Source organism: Delphinus delphis, chromosome 2 (genome assembly GCF_949987515.2).
Source record: "Delphinus delphis chromosome 2, mDelDel1.2, whole genome shotgun sequence".
Classification (NCBI taxonomy): domain Eukaryota; kingdom Metazoa; phylum Chordata; class Mammalia; order Artiodactyla; family Delphinidae; genus Delphinus; species Delphinus delphis.
Window position 1 is genome coordinate 16,218,759 of NC_082684.1, and position 20,800 is coordinate 16,239,558.

A 20,800-nucleotide genomic window follows, 5' to 3' on the forward strand; every position below is an offset into this window, starting at 1 on the left:
ATTCTTGATGTTGATTACTGCTTAGATTGTTCTTTATTGTTCCTTCTTCATTCTAATTATTTTTAAAATATTATATCAAAATATGCATTTTTTCCATACAAAGCAGCTTGTGGACTTTAGATTGCTTATTTAGTTGAAGTACTAAGTAGTAAACAAATCCACAGTTTTTATAAACTAATATTTGCTAGACAGAGCATAGGGAGAGTTTGGAATTTTACTGAGAAGTTAAAAAAAGAAAGATTTCAATGTATAAAATATGTAAGATGTTATTAGCTTTAAATAAAATATGTGGCAAAAATATAAGTAATTTCAGAGATATTTCAGAGATATAGCTTTTTTGTCTTTTAAAAATAAAATCATTTTCAACCACTAAATTTTCAATCTTCATTGTCATAATTTTGGCTTTGTGTAGTACATGTAGTCAGTTAAAAAATTTATAGGTCTCTGGTTTTCAGGAAGAAGAAAATTCTCTCAATGATTGTATATAACTTATTTTTTATCAGTTAGATTCCATTATAGTGAACCTTAGAGTATTGTCTATATACCCATGTACCTGTTAGTGACTTGGAAGTGGCTTTTGTTAAATAGATATATCTGTGTAGTGGAATTGGTATTTAATTCATGCTGAAAGAAACAATGCAAATGAAAAACAAAAGAAAATCCCATAACAAGACTATCCCCAACCTATTATAAAAGACATGCATTTTATTGTCAAACCCTATTTTGCAGAAGTGATAATGACTGGCCACCTTCATTTGCTGAAGCTAAATTAGAGGTAGAGATACAGAAGCAGGTAGTTCTTGTGAATTCTGATGTTCACCTTTAAGAAGAAAAGGGCTAGGGCCCCTCTCCTTCTGAGGCCTTTCTTAACAAGGGCAGATGTTTGGAAATGTGGTAACACGTGAGGACTGATGTCACTTACCTACCTTGACACCCTGTAGAGGTTAGTATAGAATTTTCTTACAGTGGGAAAGTGTACTCATTCCTTTTTTCTCAAAATTCTGTTGTCTTGATTTAACAAGGCATGTTACAGGCTCAAGGCCTGGGGTATGGAAATTGGGGCTTTGGAGCCCAGGATTCACATCTAGGATTGAGAAGCTGGAAGCTGAGGTGATCTGAGCTTAAAGGTGGACATAGGGATTTGAAAACCCCAGAGAGACCAAATCCCAGCAGAATATAGTCCTAGGAATTTTCAATTATATGAGTTGATAACACTTTTCTTAACACTGCTTACAATAGAAAGCTGTGATTTTATAATTTAAGACCTTTATGTTGCTTATGGTAATGAAAAAATGAAATAATATGCTTTGATCATCCATCCTTAAGTTATATAAGATTATTCTTATGTGCCCTACGTCAGGATTGGATCTGGAATACTACTTCTCTGAAATGTGTGTATGTGTGTAGGGGAGAGTGGCCTACAAAGTGCCATTAACGGATAGTTTCCTTTGTGTTTTGCTCTCTCCCATTCAGATGGCACTGAGCCCTCCCACATGCACTATGCATTAGATGAGAATTATTTCCGAGGATATGAGTGGTGGTTAATGAAGGAAGCTAAGAAGCGGAACCCTAAGATCACACTCATGGGTAAGAAGTGAAGTTTGATGTACTTTTGTAGTCTGTTTTCCTTTAATTTTTAAATTCTGAATCATGTGTGTGGAGTATCTATTAATACTGTAGTATTAATAATGTTGTTAATACTACCAGTATGCTACCAGCAGCAAAGCATGTGCCAGGCATGCTTCCTTCTTTGCTCATATATATTGTGTCTGATATTTATCATACCTCTGGAGTAAGACACTACTCTTCTCATTTTACAGAAGCAGTGGAGGCTTAGAGAGCTTATACCACTGACTTAAGGTCAGAAAATTAGTAAATGTCAAAATCAGGTTGAGAATCTTATTCTGTTGTTTTCGATTTTTTTTTCTTTTTTTTGTGGTGCTATACTAATTTCCTCAACAAAATTTCTCATCAAAATTTGTAAAAGGGCAATACTATTTATAAAATTGTATACTGTATGCAGCAGTATATCCCAACTATTTGCAAAAATTGTGTGCTACATGCAGTAGTAGACCCCATTTCTAGATGAGGTACATACAAAAGTTTTTTTTGGTTTGTATGTGTGTTTGTTTTGAACCTCGAGGATGTGGTGGTCACTGTTCTAGGCACTGCGGATGCCTAGAACAATCCAGGCCCCAGTTCCTGTCCTCGTGGAGCTTAGATTCTAGCGGCAGGATGGCTTCTTAAATGGGACTGTACTCCTCGCACTGTTCTCCTGTAGCAGTGCACAGACCTATAAAAGATTTCAAACATACACAGTGGTGACATACTTTTATCATTTGAAATGAATTTGATTTTTTTAAACAGGCTTATACATTCAGGCTAAATTACATGAGTTGAGATCCATTTTATAGGACTTAATTTCAAGTTATTTTAAAAGTCATTTTCAACCATCTAATTAAAGGACAAGCCTAAGTTTTTCTAAATTAAAAAAAAAAATGTGGAGGTCAGTGTGTTCTTTCTAAATGGACTTTTGTAAGAGATTCCAGAAATGTTTTGAGCAGTAAAAAGCATCATTGACTTCAGCACATACTTGCCCATTGTGCTGTTTTCAAGGTCAGTTCTAATTTAAATGCAGAAAATCTGGCATGCTGAACCATGTCCTAACAAAGACTTCACATGGTGGGCCTTCAGAATGTATTTGGCATTTCATTGTTTTAAAACATTCCCTTATTTTAATGTCACATTTATTATTTGGATACACTTAGGCATTCTTCTAGAGTTTAGAAAAATAAGCATTTTGTCACTTTGATTTTAATTTTTTTCAGTGGTGAACTAGATTGGTAATATATATTAACAGTTAAGGAACTTAATGTTGACCTTATTTTAATATTAATATATTAGTAAGAGAATTAGGATTTAGAATCTTAATTAGTGCTTCTCTACTCTTCTCATTTTTGTTTTTTGATTAATAATAACTGGGGTATTGGAAGAATGTGGATTATTTGTTCTATATCGTGTAACAAAGGTATATTTCCCTATTGAGTCAATGGCATTTGTATTGACATAGGACAAACTAGTTTTGTTAAATTTGATTACCTGACTAATTAGTCTTTAAATAGCTTCAGGTTGTAAGAAGATGTACTAGTGAATAAGGAATTTATATTGTACTTACCTCATAGAAATAGTTAAGCATAAGCCTTTCAAAACTCTTTGATTTGACCTTAGAGAACAAAAATTGAACATTGTATATCTTTTTAGCAGGAGGTGTGGAAGTTAAATTAAATTGTAGGTTACATTTCTTTATATTGGTAAGTATCATTGAGAGAGGTGTTTGTTTTTGTTTGTTTTTATTTGTTTTTCTTGAAAGAGCATTTGGAATTATGGAACCTGACTCTCGGGGTCAATAAGGAATTACTGTGTTCATAAACTGGAAGGGATTTTGAGAATTTGTGCATGATGTGTAATCTTTCCTTTAGTCAGATCTTTATTGGCTCTTTGCTTAGCCTGTGTTTGTTCTTTTTGATTTATTTTGCTTTGTTTTTAATAGTGCCAGCACTCTTATACCTACTCCAACTTTGCCTCTTCCTCTCTGCAGGGCTGCCATGGTCGTTCCCTGGATGGCTGGGGAAAGGTTTCAACTGGCCTTATGTAAATCTTCAGCTGACTGCCTACTATGTCGTGAGTTGGATTGTGGGCGCCAAGCATTATCATGATCTGGACATTGATTATATCGGAGTTAGTAATATATTTTTTAGAACATGATTAACCTTTGGACATTTATTTATAATTTTTAAAGTAATTTGTGGCACTTTGTTGCCTACTTTGTGTCATGAGACTAATTTGTTCTATTGGTGTCTATTAACAAATTAACTACGTGTCACCATTTATTCTTTCTCTCTGCCCATCCAAATTCTTCCCACTTTAGAAAACTGTACTTAGTATATGCCTCCCGGAACTATTTCTTTGTTTTCGTTATTGGTACTACCCCAGGTCAAATTCTCCTTCTTCCAAGCTTTCCCTAGTTTCTCTAGTTCTTAAAACAATATTGTGTTTACTATATAGTTTAATGAATGATTAATCTCATTTTGCTCCATGAGTAATCCGTGGTCCTAAACCAGAGGGTGGCCGACTTCTTCTTAAAGGGCCAGAGAGTAAATATTTTAGGCTTTGTGGATCAAAAGGCAATATTAAGGATATTATGTAGGTAATTATATAATCATTTAAAATGTAACCACTTAAAACTGTTAAAATCCATTTTTAGCTTTCAGGCTGTAAAAAGTACAAATGGTGGGCCAGATTTGGCAAGCTGGCAGAAATCTGCCTACCCTTTTCCTAAACCGTTATTTAACACCTTTTAATGATTTAAAAATGTAAAACATGTTACCTTGTGTTTCTAGCCGGTCTGTTGGCAGGCTGGAGGGATACGTCACCCTGCACTGTACCCCATAGAGCCTCACACACACTCATAGTGGGTCTCTATACACTTTTGCTTGTTAATATGCTGTCTGTCAAAACTGATTTTAAAAGTTTTCATGCAATTAGCAAGCAGTTATTGAGCTTCTACTGTGTTGAGGCATTGTGACTATTATGTTTTAGGGATACCAAGATTAATAAGCTCTTGAGGAGTTCAGTGAGAGAGGCAGACACTGGAACAGATAAACTACAGTATCACAGGACATGATATAGGACATGAGGATGAGCCAAGGGCTCTAGGAAGCCAGAATCAATATACTTGTTTTTGTTATCCTTCCCCAGATTACAACAAAATTGTTTGAGAACTTTCTTAAATGTCAGGGTATGTTTAACCCATAGTGAAACTAAATGTAGGTTTGGGTCAAACAGCATTCTGTTATGGTAAAGTCACACTTAGAAAATGTTTCTGGTAAATAATGGGTTATTCACATCTCTTTTAGACTCTTGATAATCACAAGCTATGGTGAGGAAGCTTCTTTGATAAGAACACTTTCCAGTATCACTGGAGGCTGAAAAGAGTACCTGGAGGCTAGGCCCATCTCTCAGCTACAAACTGAAAGTCGTGGAAGTTCTCTTTTAACTCTAAAACCTCCTGCTACATGATTCTAAGCCTGAGAGATTTGTGCATGTTCCATTTATCTGTCTTCATTAAGAGTTTGCTTTTGTTATGTAGCACATCGTTGTGATTCTCTGTGTGCACTAAAGAAATTACTCCTGTACATTGTCCTTATTAATACTTGGCTTTGGGGTGTGTGTGTAGGGATCTTATAAGAATTATTACAACAATCCTGTGTCTGTTAGGTCTCCAGTGCCTGCTATAGTCCTCGGCATACATTGCCTTGTCAATCTTTGTTGAATGATTCAATGGATATTCCATTTTTAGAAATCTCTGGAATTAGGTGACTTTTTGAAAAATACCCACCAAATATTTTAAGGTTTTTAAAAATAATATTTTAATTAAAAATTATGTTGTCTTATAAATATCTATAAATTTAATAACAGGACATTCCCTTAAGTAAGAAAAATGGATTTTCAGATGATAAGAAAGATGATGAGAGATAATATTAATGGAGAAAGGTTAATACTAATGATAAATTTGCTTTCTGACACAAAAACTTTCAATTCTGACATTTTGACTTTCTGTTTTGCAGATTTGGAATGAGAGGGCATTTGACATCAATTATATCAAGGTCTGTACAACTTTAAAGTCTTTTTATCTTTAACTTATTAGTGAAAAATTCCTTTATGGTTCCACGGAAATTAGTAGTAGGAACACCATATTTTTTATAGCACAGTTATTTATTTTGCTAGTTATAACATAAAATTCAAGCAAAATGTTAATAATATTTATATTCCTGATTAAGGCATATGTAATTCCCTCTATGCCCCAAATTGCCTTTGTCTGTAGAGTTGTGTTGAGTTTTCCTACTTAAATATTCATTATTTGTGGAATTATGATAATCGCTATAAAAACAATTGTATCATTTTAGATTTTTAGGACTTCAAGAAATGTAGATTTTTCTTTCACCGTCATATATCAAAATTTATAGTATATAATCTCATTCTTGTTTTCTTTGGAATGCCTATTATATTGGAGTGTGTTAGATAGATGTTTCTATTTGTGATTAGCAAATAGGTAGCAACTAACATTTGCAAAGTGTGTTACTTTTTGAGCCACTTTTCCTAAATATTTATCTCTATTTAATTCTTACTACCTCCTTTATGAGGTAACTCCTATTATTTCTATTTTTCAGAAAAGGAAAATCTGAGAATAATAACTCCTTCTGTCATTGGAAAACAAATGGCAGTTTAACTTTTCAGGTGGAGATATACTTTAGTTTACTTTATGGGTATATTTGTCTTGTTTTATGTGTCTTTTCTCCAAGAAATATAATTTTGTGGTTATATTTTCTTTCAGTTTAAAAATTTTTTTTCTTTAAATTGAGTGTCTTATGTTTTTAAGCAGGTAATATCCACTAAATTTCTTTCATTTATTTATTCATTCAGTCTGCCAGGAAGCATTTACTCAACACCTAGTTTGTCAGGCATTGTGTACATGCTTGGAATACAAGGATAAAAAGTACTGTTTCTTCCCCAAAAGAGTTAACATCTGGGGACTGTAGAGTCCCATATGAACAACTAAGATATCAGCTATAATTTCTTTGGCACAATAATGCACAGTGTTGTCAGAAGGTACAGAGAGGAGGTGACACCTCTGCATGAGTGGATTTGGGAAGTCTGTTGGAAGACTAGTTGGAATCTTCAAGGTGGGATAGATAGGAACTCCCCAAGTTGCTAAGGCAGGGCCATGCCTTTGAGAAGAAGTGAAGACTGGGAGGTAAAGGGATTTGGGGGAAGAGCAAGTGGAGAAAGATGGATTAGACAAGTGGGGGCACTGAGCCATCAGTAGGCCATTATGTTCACTGCAGTAACGGCGCAATTTAATCACTAGTTGTGGGGAGGAGAAGGTATAGATTTAGAGGACTGAATGCAGCCAGAGCCAGGTAACTCAAAGTTAACTCCATGCTGTAGGCATTACCAGTGAAATGATGAGAGTGTGGTGGTGTGGAGGTGGGACAGTGGAACTAGTGTAAGATTGAAGCACAAGAGTTGTTCATGGAAAGTTATGACTGCTGTGAGTGCAGGTAGGTCTGATGAGAGCAGCAGGGGGACAGAGCAGAAGCCAAGTTAGTGGCTGTGTCCTGTGTAACCCTATAGTCAGGTGGACCATGTTGCTGCAGTCATGGACTTTCATCTTCCCAAATTTGACATTTCATAGTTTTTTTTTTCTCCTTGGGATTATACATGTCTCTTTAATTGTGTTCATTTCATTTGATGGAAGCATTAGAAGCATTAGAATTTAGTTTCCCTTTAAACTAATGGTCTGCAACTAAGGTGGTTATTTTATTTTATTTATTTATTTTTTTACTATTAAGAGTCTGTTGCTGATTCCATTGCATTCTATTTCAGCTTACCTGATTTGAAAGACTGTAATTCCTGTTCTAAGGCTCATCATCAGTGTTTCAAACAGTTCAGACTTCATTTCCTTTTCCCTGAAACTTTAGTTTACCTGCAGTAACATGTCTCAGGAAATAACTTTTAGTTTGCATTTGCCATTTTTGTAGCAAGATTTTATTGGAATCTGTGTCCTGTTTGTTAAAATGCCTATTGAAAGGGTTCAATAATGGCAGATGAATGTAGGTGTTCAGGTTCGATAAGCTTAATGAATATATATTCCGTATAGTATAATAAGATGGCCCCTGGAAATAATGAGGATTTGTTTTTAAGAGTAGAAATAGGGAGGGAGGGAGACGCAAGAGGGAAGAGATATGGGAACATATGTATATGTATAACTGATTCACTTTGTTATAAAGCAGAAACTAACACACCATTGTAAAGTAATTATACCCCAATAAAGATGTTAATAAAATAAAAAAAATAAAAAAAAAAAAAAAAAAAAAAAGAGTAGAAATAAATACATTACAAACAAGCAATGTATGTAAAGGTGGCAAGGCTATTATTTCTTTTATTTTTGCTATTTACATTGTATTTATGATTTACTCCGGTTTTCAGTGATGTTTTAAAATTGTGTCTGGAAAATCCCATCTAGAATCTGAGGGTGGTGGATGGAAATGGATGTGTGAGTCTCTGGACTCTCATTCAGTCCAATCAGAACAGCTTCCTTTTCATTTCTCTTATAGGTAGGGTTTCTATCTAGGCTTTTTAGGGCAGAAAGGGATGGGTTCCACAGCAAAAACATTTGGAATACATTAGATAAAACTTTGCTCAAAGAATGCTGCTATTCATACTGATTTTGGCAATCTATTATAAAACATAGCTTATAGGCTTGTATAGTTTGGAGTATTATTTGAATATATACTTACTTAAAAGTAAGCAATCTTATAGGTGATGGTCTAGGAATAGCACTAGAAAAACTAGATATAATATTGCGATAAATGCAAATGTGACTAACTAAGTTGTTCTCCTTCCTCTCTGTAAGAATAAGAAAGAATTTCAGGGTGATGAAACTCAAGATTGGTCTCCTAATAGAGAGCTTGGGAGTCTCAATCCTACTGAATCTTGAAAGTTGGTCTTTATTTACTATTAAGGATCTGTTCAGATTTCTTCCAGAGTGGAATTGATTCATTATTTGCCTCCTAAAAGAGCACATTAATTGGAAATTTCTTTAGTTCAGAAAAGCTAGAAAGTGAAAAGAGAACTTGTGAAAATCTTTGTTCTTTCTTATCTTAATTAATTCAACCAATGTTTATTGAGCACCTGCTACTATGAACCTGACAGTTCAGAGTGCTTGGGGGTATAGCAGTGGGTTTATGCATACCCATTCATCAAGAACTACTTCTGTTTTGAAACTAACACGGTATTGTGAAGCAATTATACTCCAATAAAGATCTATTTAAAAACAAAACAAAACTAGTTCTGTTTTGAAATCTGAACCTCCTTCTCCTAGGTGAAATAATGTCTTTTCTCTTGTTTTATATTTTGGCAATCTATACATTTCAGTATACGCTACTCTCTGATTTTCTAGGACATTCTGTTAGTTTTAGTGTCCTGGTGAGTGTGTTTGCCACCTAATGGTGAGGACCCCATCTTGTGCTTTTTTTAGAGTCCTCATGGGGCCCAGATACAGAACTAAATACCAGAGTAGGCACTCTGTGCTTTGTTCATGTATTTCCTGTTACAGTTAGCTTGTTACTTTTAATCTGGTGGGTAGATAGTCCTACAGGCAGATTTTATTGCCTGTCCTGTGTATACCTATTAAAGACTTGAGGATAACAGCAGAATATTTCTTATTTCTACTTCTAGTATGGTACAAAATACTAAGAACTGTAATCTTTTCAGTAATGGCAGAATATTTAAAGACATTGGAAAATACTCAAAATAAACTAAGTTAAAGCATTTTATTTACCAAATGGTGTATTTAATTTGATCCTAATTTATTGTGTCTGCGTAAGAGAATTCATGAAAGAATGCATACCAGGGTAATAGTGGTTTTTTTGTGGGTAGTACTGCTCTGATTTTTTAAAAAATATTTCCACCCTTGCACCCAAATTTTCTATGGCTAAACATAATTTTAAATTCAGAGGGAAAATCCCTCTAAAACATTTTTACCTCTTCGTTTTTTTTTTTTTTTCTCCTTACATTCCCATGAAGTGGATTATCTTAGTGATAATGCTTTTTTCCCCCCACACGGGGCACATTTCTATTGAGAAATAATATTGACACTATCATCCAGGATGCTGAGTTTGAAGACATTTTAGCTTTCTTCATTGTAATTCAGACGCTGAAAACTCATTTTTAACCTTTCCTATGTTCTGCTTCTCTCTCTGAAAGGTGTTAAGAAGAATGCTGAACTATCAAGGTCTCCAGCAAGTGAAAATCATAGCGAGTGATAATCTCTGGGAGCCCATTTCTGCTTCTATGCTGGTTGACTCTGAGCTCTTGAGGGTGATTGATGTCATAGGGTAAGGAATGTTTTACTTTGAAAACTAAGTTTCTGACTGCTTGCTGTGGATATTGACTGTGCCTTTGTTTTTGCCTGCTTCTCCCCATTTGATTATATTTTCAGAAGGTAGCTTTCTTGTATTTATTTAACCAAAGCATGTATAAATGATATTTCATTCCTTTTTTCTTTGAAATGTATATACTTTGGGAATCTTTCTATGACAGTGGAATAATGTACTGGTAACTTAAAATATTGTTTTAATGTTTGGAGTAATAAAACATGGCTTTGTTTAGATTAAGGAGCAGAGTAGTGTTTACATTTTAGACATTATAAAGGCAGTGCTGTGAAATTAGTTCCTAACCCTCAGACTTCCTGTGCTTGGGCGTTCATGAACACTTAGGTAAATGGTATGATATGATCACTGACCGTGACTTTTGTCACATATCCTTATCAGTATGGCTTTGACCCTGCTCCTTAGTCCAGTTCTGCCTTTCAGCCTTTGGGGCCTTGACCTCACTGGGTTCCAGCAGTATTTTTTTTTTTTTAAGTGTATTTGAATTTTGTCTATCATGATAATGTATATAAACATTTGAAAAATAGAATACATATATATGTGGAGTTTGTTCTTTATTCAGTGTGAAGGCTCTGCTTGAACTACGTGTGCTTTTTTTTTTAACGAAGAATTTTCAATGTGCACAAAAGTAGTCAGAATAATATGGTGGATATTCATGTTCCCAACATTCAGCCTCCATAACTATGAACCCATGAACAATTCTCCATTCACATGCCTATCCATTCCTCTTTTCTTCCTCCTCACATTATTTTGAAGCAAATCCCAGACATTATATTATTTCTTCCATAAAAACTTTACCATTTATCTCTCAAGATAAAAACTCTTTCATTTCACCATAAATAATACCATTATCACAAGAAACTATGTGATGGTTTCTTGATATTATCAAATATCTGTTATTGTTATTTTATAGTTTTATTTGATTGAATCTGGATCCAATTTAGATTCATACATTATGATTAGTTGATATCTAAGTCTCTTCTAATTTTTTGGTTCTTTCTCCATCTCTTTTTTTTCCTTTCATTTGTTGAAGAAACTGGATTGTTTGTCCTGTAAAGCTTCTCACAGTGTGGATTTTACTGATTTCATCTTTGTAGTTAAGTTTAAAATGCTCATCTATCCTGTTTCTTGTTAGAAATTTATAGAGGCGTGATTAGATTAGATTTAGGCTTATTTATTTATTTTTTTTTTGGCAAGAAAAGTAAAATGTATTTTAATATTTTATACATTGAAATTAGAATGTAATTTTTGCCTTTATCATTAAAACTTGCATAAATAGGTCAAATCTTGAGGGAAAAAAGTTGTGTTGATCTTGAATATATTTGGCTAGGAAAAAATAAATGAAAGTGTGGGTTTCACTTTATTGATGTTGGTATCTTATGCAATGAATTCTCCTTTGAGTGCTGCTTTAGATCTATCTCATAGAGTCTGTTTTTTTTATCATTATTTTCTAATTTACTGCATTATGGTCATTTAATGCTGAATGTATTATTTAATTTTTTTCATAAACTTTCCCAAGGTCTTCTTTTTATCTTATTAGGGTATATTTTCTATCAGGATACGAGAACTGAGTGTATATTATCCACCTTACTGATTGCATTGTTTCACTCTTCTGTATTCTAATTATTCTGTTCACTTAAACTATCCAAGGTTACTAAGAGTGTTAGTTTCCTCTTATTAGTGAGTTTCTATTTTTCCTTTCAATCTCATGAAATTTCTGCTGTTTGAAAGTTGTTGCTGTGTTATTTGGTACATAGGTATTAGTAATGTTTTATCTTTATTATGGTTTGTAAATTATTATTAGAAAAAGTCATTCTCTGTCTCATATTATGCTTCTTGGTTGAATTTCGCTTTGCATGTAACTAAGAGAGAACTCTGCCTTTTTTTTTTTTCATTTGTATTTGCCTGATAGAATCTTTGCCCATACTTTTATTCTTTACCTTTCAAGGTAATTTTGTTTTAGGTGTGATGCTGCATATAACATAGGTTTAGATTTTGTTCTGAAAATCTCCATATTTTAGTGAGTTTAACTCATTTATATTTATTGATATACCTGAAGGTTTTGTTTTCTTTTCTACTGTGTTTTTCATTTAATGATTTGTACTATATATATATATATATATATATATTTATATTTATATATATAATACACCCCCCACACACATTCTTTTGCTATGTGATTTGTTTTCTTTGCTCTTTTAAAATGAAGTGTCTTTTTTGTTATTTAACAAGTTTTGATTCTATTGATTACATTTATGCTGATACCTTTATACCAGTAGCTCTCAACTGGGGATAATTTTGCCTCCTACAGAACATTTGTCAATAACTGAAAATATTTTTGACTGTCACTGGCGTAGGTGCTACTGGCATCTGATGGGTGGGGGGCCAGGGTTGCTTCTCAGCATCCTCCAATGCACAGGATAACTCCCCCACAACAAAGAATTATCCAGCCAAAATGTCAATAGTGCTGAAGTTGAGATCTGCTCTATATTAATAATCTTGGTTCTCTCTCTATTTAGATATTGTCTAGTTGTTTACTGTAATTAATATTAAAATTATTTTATAACCACTTCTTCCTCCCCCTCTCTCCTACAATGGAATTTTAATTACCAGAGTTTCTTAATCTTTGTGCTCTTACATGAGCATAAGCTTGTATGATCTTGATTTGTCAGCTGCAAGTTGTAATCTTTTACTCCCAGCTAACTGGCAAACGTAGTTTACATTTCACTTTCTTTCCTCTTATTTTGTGTCAACTATATTAGTTATACATTATTAGAAAATGTAATGTTTATATACTATTTAATTACCCTTTCTTTTAGTCAAGCTCTACTGTTAAGCATATTCAGTGCTCACCTGTAAGTCTTTTGCTGAAGTATCTCCTTTAGTCTCTTGAGTGTCAGAAGCTTAATATCTGCTATATTTCTCAGAAAGTGCTAATGGAAACAATATTTCTTGAACTTTTACATGTTTATTACTATATATCTGTGGCCTTTAGACTCAAAGGACAGTTTGGCTGGGTATAAAATCCTTGACTCATATTTTCTTAATTCTTGAGTATCATAAAATTTGCTCCGTTGGTTACTTACATAAAATGTTGCTGTTGAGAATTCTGATGCCAGACTTATTTTTTCTTATAAATGACTTGGCATAATTCTGGTATGTCCAAAGTATATTTCTCCTTAACTTTAGAGTCTAGTACTTTTATACTGTTTACCATTTCCCAGTAAGTATTGTACACCCTTTGAATATCTATATTTCAGTATTTTCTTTTTTCAGTAAGTTTTACTTAAATCTTAATTTAAATAATCATCCTGCTCCATTACTTTGGTTTTCTTTGTAGAAAGCCCAGTTACACATATTGGATCTCCTTTGCATATTGTCTTTATTCTATATTTCTCTCAATTTTTTTATCTCTTTATTTATTAGACAGTGTCTAATCTGTGTTCCTTCTACTTTAGTCTTCATTTCTAAAATGCTTTTTCTTTTTAAAATAATTATTCTGTAATTCTCTCACTTTAGTTTTACATACCTCTGTTGTCTAATAATTTCATTTCCTTACAAATTATTAAGTATAACATACAAACACACACACATACATACATATAGAAGATCATAAGAGTATATCTTAATGAATTATCATAAAGTGAACATACCTATACAAGTACCACCTAGGTCAGGGAATAGAAAATTATCAGTATCTGTGAAGCTCTCCTCTTGGAAATCTTTCTAAGCAGTAGCCTCTCATTTTGCACCAAAGGCAACTACTAATCTGACCTCTATCATCATAGACTAATTTTTCCTGTTTAAAAACTATTTAAATGGCATCTTAGAGTATCTGTTATTTTGGTCAACACTATATTTATAAGATTAAGTCATGTTGATTTTAATTACTGTTTCGAATTCAATTGTAGGAATATAACACAATTTATCCATCTAGTCTTTGTTAAAGGTCATTTGGATTGTTTCCAATTTTTGACTCTTGCGGTACAATGGAATTTTGTTCAGGAGATGTTTATTCTGTGGCTCCCATCTCCATAGAAAGAGTATGCCTCCCTGCCCCATTCATGTTGTGCTTGACCTGCTCTATGTTTGCAGATTTTTGTTTTGCAGTTACAGTACTTTCTGGGGTCTGCTTCCTCTGGGCCCCATTCTCCCTACTGTGTAAATGTTGTCTCTCCCTCATCCTAAGTGTTCCTGTCTTATTCAATTTGGATTCTAATTTAAGCAGCTTCTTCTTATGTCGAGACTCTACCGTTGCAGAAAGGATTGTTTGCTATCTATTTCTGAAATAGTTAAGGGTTTAAGCTTGTATTGCCCAATATGGTAACCACTAGCCACTTGTGTTTATGGAGCACATGAAATATGGCTAGTCTGAATTTAGGTATGTTGTAAGTGTAAAGTATGCACTGGATTTTAGAGATGTAATATAAAAAAGTAAGTTATTAATAATTTTTATATTGATTTTATGTTGAGTGACAATATTTTGGATATATTGGGTTAAACAGTATATAATTAAAATTTCTCTTCTGCTTTTTAAAAAATGTAGCTACTGGAAGATGTAAAGTTATCTGTACACTTCACATTGTATTTCTATTGGACAAATCTGGTTTAAACTGTCACAGTATTGTGTTTGATCTCTTAGTGAATTTACCGTTTTTGGCACTTGGCCCCAATTTCAAGCCTGTAAAGACATTTTCACTTTAGCCAGTTGTTCTCAATTCTTCCATTCAGGATAGAGTCTGCTGCTGGGGGGTGGTGAGTACCTGTTAGTCCCCTTTCACTTCCACTGTTTCCATATTCTGTCTGTTGATCCTGGCCAGTCCTGATGCTGCAAGGCTCCTGGGGATTCCCTGTCACCTAGATTTGATGCGGATATTGTCTGTGGGTTTTTACTTTCTGTCATCAGGTTGGTCTGTTTGGTTTCAGGAGGAGTACTGGGGGAGTTTCAGAAAGTGGACTACCATGGTCCACCTCATTCATAAGTTCTATTTTTCTTTTAATACACATATATTTTTCTGTTAGGATAAACCTTGGTTTACTTTCATTGATCTTAATCTTGTCATTTAAAGTTTGAAAAATCATGCCATGAAATGATAGAGATGTTTTTGCCTAATTATATGCATTTAAAAAATTATATTCTTAAAGAACTTATACATTTTGTTGAACTATGGATCTGGACATTGGGAGAGACCTGGATTTTAGTATCAGTTCTGCCCCTCTTTTCTCAGATCATTTGATAAATCAATCAGGTTTAAAATGTAACAGTTTCATTGTTTTTTGAATGAGGGATATGATACCTATTTCTGTAACTTTAAAAGAGATACTTTTTTAGATTTTAAAAATAGTGCATGCTCATTATAGAAAATTTGGAAAATGTAGAAAGCCATAGAGTTAGAACTCAAAATCTTAATATCTAGAGATCATTAATAACATGATAGCATATTATTTTACAGGCTATTTTTTTTATATAAGTACTTTTTACCAGAGACACACCAAATGTACATTTGGCTGAGTGATAACTAGATGAGTCTTAAAAATAGTATTTGGTTGAGGTGTCAAAATCAAATATCATGACCATAGAATGAAGTTCTGGGATATAGAATAAATCTAAAATGTAAAAGTTTATTAAAATTATATAATTTCAAAGAACAATAGTCAGATTATCCAAGTTGGGAATTGTAGTACCAGAACAATAATTTCTTAACCCTGTTAGGTGCTGGCTTGCTCTTGGGGTCTCTGTTGTATATGTTTACAATACTGAATAGATGCCTGTTTTCAACTGAGTTCAGTGACTCAACAAAACCTTGGTGGAATCTCATTTTTTCCCTAATTCTTTATATTCTTTATTATTTATCCATTTCTTCCTTATAAAATCCTGGAATGCCAAATTAATGTTGTGCCTTAATTCGTCTTTACTAGTATAATTAATTCCCAAGTAGGATATTTTTTTCTTAAAAATTCATGATCTAAATGGAATTAAATAAGTAAAAACTAAAGGTTTTCACAATCATTCTTTTCATGTTATGAATACTACTACACCAAACCACAAAGATTAGAATTATGATATAATCCAATCTCTGTTATTCTGCTTGTATTATTGTTAATTTATTTGTAAATAGTTGTTGGCCTAGAAAGTATACATTCTTGTCCCTAAAGTTATTTGGTTCATGTGCTCTCTAATTCTTATACTAACTGGTGGTCTGTTTTCTATTTTCCATTTGAAATTTCTTAATTGTTTTTATATTCAATAATCAGTCACTTCCACAATCATCATTATGGCAGTATTTTACTCTTAGAACAGTAAATATACATTTATATTTAGGCTGACTCCTCTCAAATGCTAGAACAAGAGAGGGGTTCATTAGTCTGGGGCAGGGTTTCTCAACCTCTGCACTACTGATATTTTTCACCGGACAATCCTTTGTTGTTGGGACCTGTCACGGTGTTACAGGATGTTTAGCAGTATCTCTGGCCTCTACTCAGTAGATGCCAGTAGCAAATCCTGCCCTGCCCTGCCTTCTCCACCAGGCAAAAAGCATTCAAGTTGAGAACCACACTGCTCTGGGATAATAACTTCTAGTTTTCCCAAGATTTATTCTTGTTATTCAAAGAAGAATTCTCTGTGCATTTTTGTTTTAGTGTTTTTGTTTTTGCCTGGGAATAAACAATAAATGCCTCTCTGTCTACGAGGAGTGGGAGCAGGGGAGGATATACTACATTACATAATAGACCCATTAGTCTTATTTTTCGTTTCTTTCTTACTCCTTCCTTCCTACTGTCCAAGCTCTCTGTTTCCCCTGGGAAGTCTGAATCCTGTCTCCACCTCATTCATCTTTGGAGTGTTCTAGGCCTCTTCTGCTGCCTCTACCTGTCAACATCCTTCCCTCCATGTTATGGTTTCCAGAAAGAAATTTCTCATCCATTGCTATCTTCCTTCCCATTCTGTGTGTTATAGGTTTATCTCATTCTAAGGGTGTTCTGAGACACAGGGTGGGAAGAGGATGCTTACAGTCTGACAGCAACCTGGAAGCTGCCCATTATTTTAAAATAGAAATCTTGGAGAAGATGTGTATTTTTATTCACTCAATAAATAGATATAAGTGCCATGTTCTGGCCTTTTTACATTTTCTCCCACCCTTTCTTTTCTAGAGCTCATTACCCTGGGACCCGTACAGTAAAGGATGCTAGGTTGACTGAGAAGAAACTTTGGTCTTCTGAAGATTTTAGCACTTTAAATAGTGATGTGGGTGCAGGCTGCTGGGGTCGCATATTGAATCAGAATTATATCAATGGCTACATGACTGCGTAAGTTATTAGAAACTTTTAAAGGTTTTTATTTTGAAAAATTTCAAAACACGATAAGTAGAAAAAAGTACAATGGACTTCCGTAGTCTCACAACCTAAATGCAATGATTTTAAACATTTGCCTTATTTCCTTCATCTATACCTAAGCTGTGTCAACTCAAAAAAAAAAAAAAAAAAAAAGCAAGAAGAAGCTGCAAGTAATAGAGCTTATTTGGGGTCTGATATATTGTCTCAGATATGGTTAAGTTATCTCCCTGGCCTGATAATAGCTGTTTGTTCTTATGTTCTTTTATTCCCTTAAAATCACTTACTACTGAGACTGTTCTGTAAGGGCAAGCATTGTGGCCAGGCTTAGATCACAAAATGGCTTAGGCCTAAAATGGCTTCTCTTATGTCAAGAAAGTTATGTCTGGTTCTCTTCCTCTGGGGAACCCTTACCCTATTTGCCTACACCATCATTTGAACCCTGGCAGTCTGACTCTAAAAGTTCTCATTTGTAAAACTTTGCAACAGCTCAGAGTGAAGTTCATAAAATTATGTCTTGAAACTGGGGCATTTAGAATGCTGACCGTCAAAAGGAAAGCAAGTATGGATAAAGCCTTTATTTGTATTTGACTCACATTTGTGACATGTCTGGTACTGGTAGGTCATGATTCATCTTCTGGTTACACCATTCGTCAGTAAAACTGTACACCTCATATACATTTGTATTTTTTATTATATGATTCACCATTAAAAATATTTAGATGCATCCAATACTTGATTTTTCAAAGTGTGGGTGAACTTTAGGCAACTTATGTTTTCTTGTTTTGGGTGGTAATTTTTTGTCATTTACATATGTTTGTGTAAACTCTGATAAGGTCTTTTTTACTATAGGCTTGTAGATATTTACATTTTTATTACAAGCTGCTTTGGTGTTTCATTTTTATCAAACAAATCTTTTAGCACAATTGCTTGGAATTTGGTGGCTAGTTACTATGAACAGTTGCCATATGGGCGTTGTGGACTGATGACTGCTCAGGAGCCATGGAGTGGGCACTATGTAGTAGAAGCTCCTATCTGGATATCAGGTATGGTTCAGATTCCATCTCTCAATCCCTAACTTACTCTCTAAGAGACAAAGCAGAAAACACTTAGAGGGGATTATATGAACACTGTGTATGTGTGTGTGTGTGTTAGTTTTAAGTGTGTCTCTGTTTCAAGCAAGATTTGTCATAGTGTTTTGTAAGAACCTTTTGGGTAACTGTATTCCATTCTCAATTATTCTATAACTAGACTACTTTCTGTATTCCATTCTCAATTATTCTAAGACCAGGCTTTTTTTTTAGTTGATGTATTTTTCTCAGAGTTTTGTAGTCATGACATTATGTAACCATGACATTATACTAAACTCAGGTTGTTATTTCAAAAATATGGAAATATTAAGTTGGATTTGTATATCCTGGTTGGTTAACCCCTTAAATGTTGAAATAGTTGGTCCCACATTATCTATGTGAACTAATGTACTTTTCTAATTTTGTCACTGGTTAATTGTGTCAATTAACACAATTAACCTCCCAAAATGGACAAGGAATATTGCTCAGTACATTTTCAGGACCAACTTTGGAGGTGCCCAATAAATACATATTGTGGAAATAAACTTGTTTTAAACCATAAAGCTTAGTTTTTGGAATATTTTGTTAACTTTTTAAAAACCATATTCTTTGTAGTTATATTAGGATGGGTTAAATAGAGATCATCAAAAGTTGGGAGGGGATAACTTTATTTTTTACTCTTGGTTAAAAAAGATCTACTCAGTAGTCTTGAACTGACAGAGTGTGGTTCATTTATTTTCACCAGTCATTCTAAGAATATTCCCATAATTGTACCATTTAACTAGAAGTTGAAGCATGAGGCTGGTGAATATTCTTCTCCAAAATAGAAAATGGCTGTTAGACTCAATCAGACTTGGGGTGGAGAAGTTTTCCTTCTACCCTCCTAGGTTCTTTGGCTAATCTAATAATTAAATGGATATAAGACAGATCACCAGGAAAAAAAACACATTTAATTTTGTACATAAAAATATGAGACTAGGGCTTCCCTGGTGGCACAGTGGTTGAGAGTCCGCCTGCCGATGCAGGGGACACGGGTTTGTGCCCCGGTCCGGGAAGATCCTACATGCCGCGGAGCAGCTAGGCCCGTGAGCCATGGCCACTGAGCCTGCACGTCCAGAGCCTGTGCTCTGCAACGGGAGAGATCACAACAGTGAGAGGCCTGCATACTGCAAAAAAAAAAAGAGACTCAAATTTGCAGTCAGGCAGTTGAGGTTTATAATGCCATCCTGAGCTAAGGAATGGGATAGGGACCTGGAGCTTCAGAGGGGAGGAAGACAGTTCATAGGAAGAGAAGAGCAGATGTTTGCCCTGCCATGCAGGTGAATCTTTCAGATACAAAGTTGTCTCTGGTAGTAGCTGTCTTTCTGTGCCAGGTCCCCTATCTAAATTCTTTCAGGCAGTTAAAAGAGAGAGAAAAGTTTTTCTTTTGTCTGCTAGGTCTTGATTGCCATCAGCTCAAAATAATCCACATGCTAAAGTGGCACATTTTGGGGTGGCATGTTCTGTTTTCTTTCAGACTCAAATCAGTAAACAGCTTTTTATTTTTTGACGGAATCCTATTATCACAGTTTTAATCTTATTTGGGTCTTTCTCTGCTTGTCTATAGCTCATACCACTCAGTTTACTCAACCAGGTTGGTATTACTTGAAGACAGTTGGCCATTTAGAAAAAGGAGGAAGCTATGTAGCTCTGACGGATGGCTTAGGTAACCTCACCATCATCGTTGAAACTATGGTAATTCTTTGTTGTTTTTATTGGATTAATTCACTTTGTTAGTATTGGAAAATATAGCATAAAACACAACTGAACACCTTCTTAAAAAAAAAAAAGAAAACAGGGGAGCTATTCTCCTCTGCATAGGATCCCAGGACTGGGACAGCCAGTCTGTGGCTTGACCTACTCACTCTCCAGGTTGAGAGCAAACCTTCTCTTCCTTTCAGATCCCTTCCAGGGGTGGAGGACCCAACCTTATGCCTTTTTTGCCATTCTACCCAGTTACGTGGAGATCCTTCTTGCAGCTTTGATTGTATAGAAGTTCTTCTGCCAGTTCCTAGTTAGTTTTCTTTGAGAATTGTTCCACAGGTAGATGTACTTTTGACACGTTTGTGGGGGGAGGTGAGCTCCACATCCTCCTACTCCACCATCTTGATCCAACCTCCTCTGTTTGTTTCTTTGAATCTAAGTTGTCTTTCTTTTTGACAGCATATAGTTGGATCTTGCTTTTTGAAATATTTAGTCTGACCTTTTGATTCAATTGCTTAATCTATTTACATTTAATGTTAATATTGATATAGTTGGATTTACATCTTTCAGCTTACTTTTTAGTTTCTATACATCTCATTATTTTGGTTTATCTATTCTTCTGTTACTGTTTTCTTTTGCAGTAAG

At 34.4% G+C, this 20,800-nt stretch overlaps 1 protein-coding gene across 6 annotated transcripts in view; it reads left to right on the forward strand.

Annotated features, from left to right (window-relative positions):
* GALC (galactosylceramidase) overlaps positions 1–20,800 on the forward strand; it is a 59,092-nt gene that overhangs the window by 17,474 nt on the left and 20,818 nt on the right. For 5 of the 6 annotated variants that reach the window (XM_060004092.1, XM_060004097.1, XM_060004098.1 and 2 more), the window contains 7 exons: positions 1,474–1,587; positions 3,599–3,738; positions 5,628–5,666; positions 9,829–9,959; positions 17,163–17,318; positions 18,264–18,388; positions 20,019–20,146. In XM_060004092.1, the coding sequence (XP_059860075.1) occupies positions 1,474–1,587; positions 3,599–3,738; positions 5,628–5,666; positions 9,829–9,959; positions 17,163–17,318; positions 18,264–18,388; positions 20,019–20,146 (833 nt within the window). The remainder of the gene's footprint in view (positions 1–1,473; positions 1,588–3,598; positions 3,739–5,627; positions 5,667–9,828; positions 9,960–17,162; positions 17,319–18,263; positions 18,389–20,018; positions 20,147–20,800) is intronic. The other variant, XM_060004095.1, reaches the window with a different exon arrangement.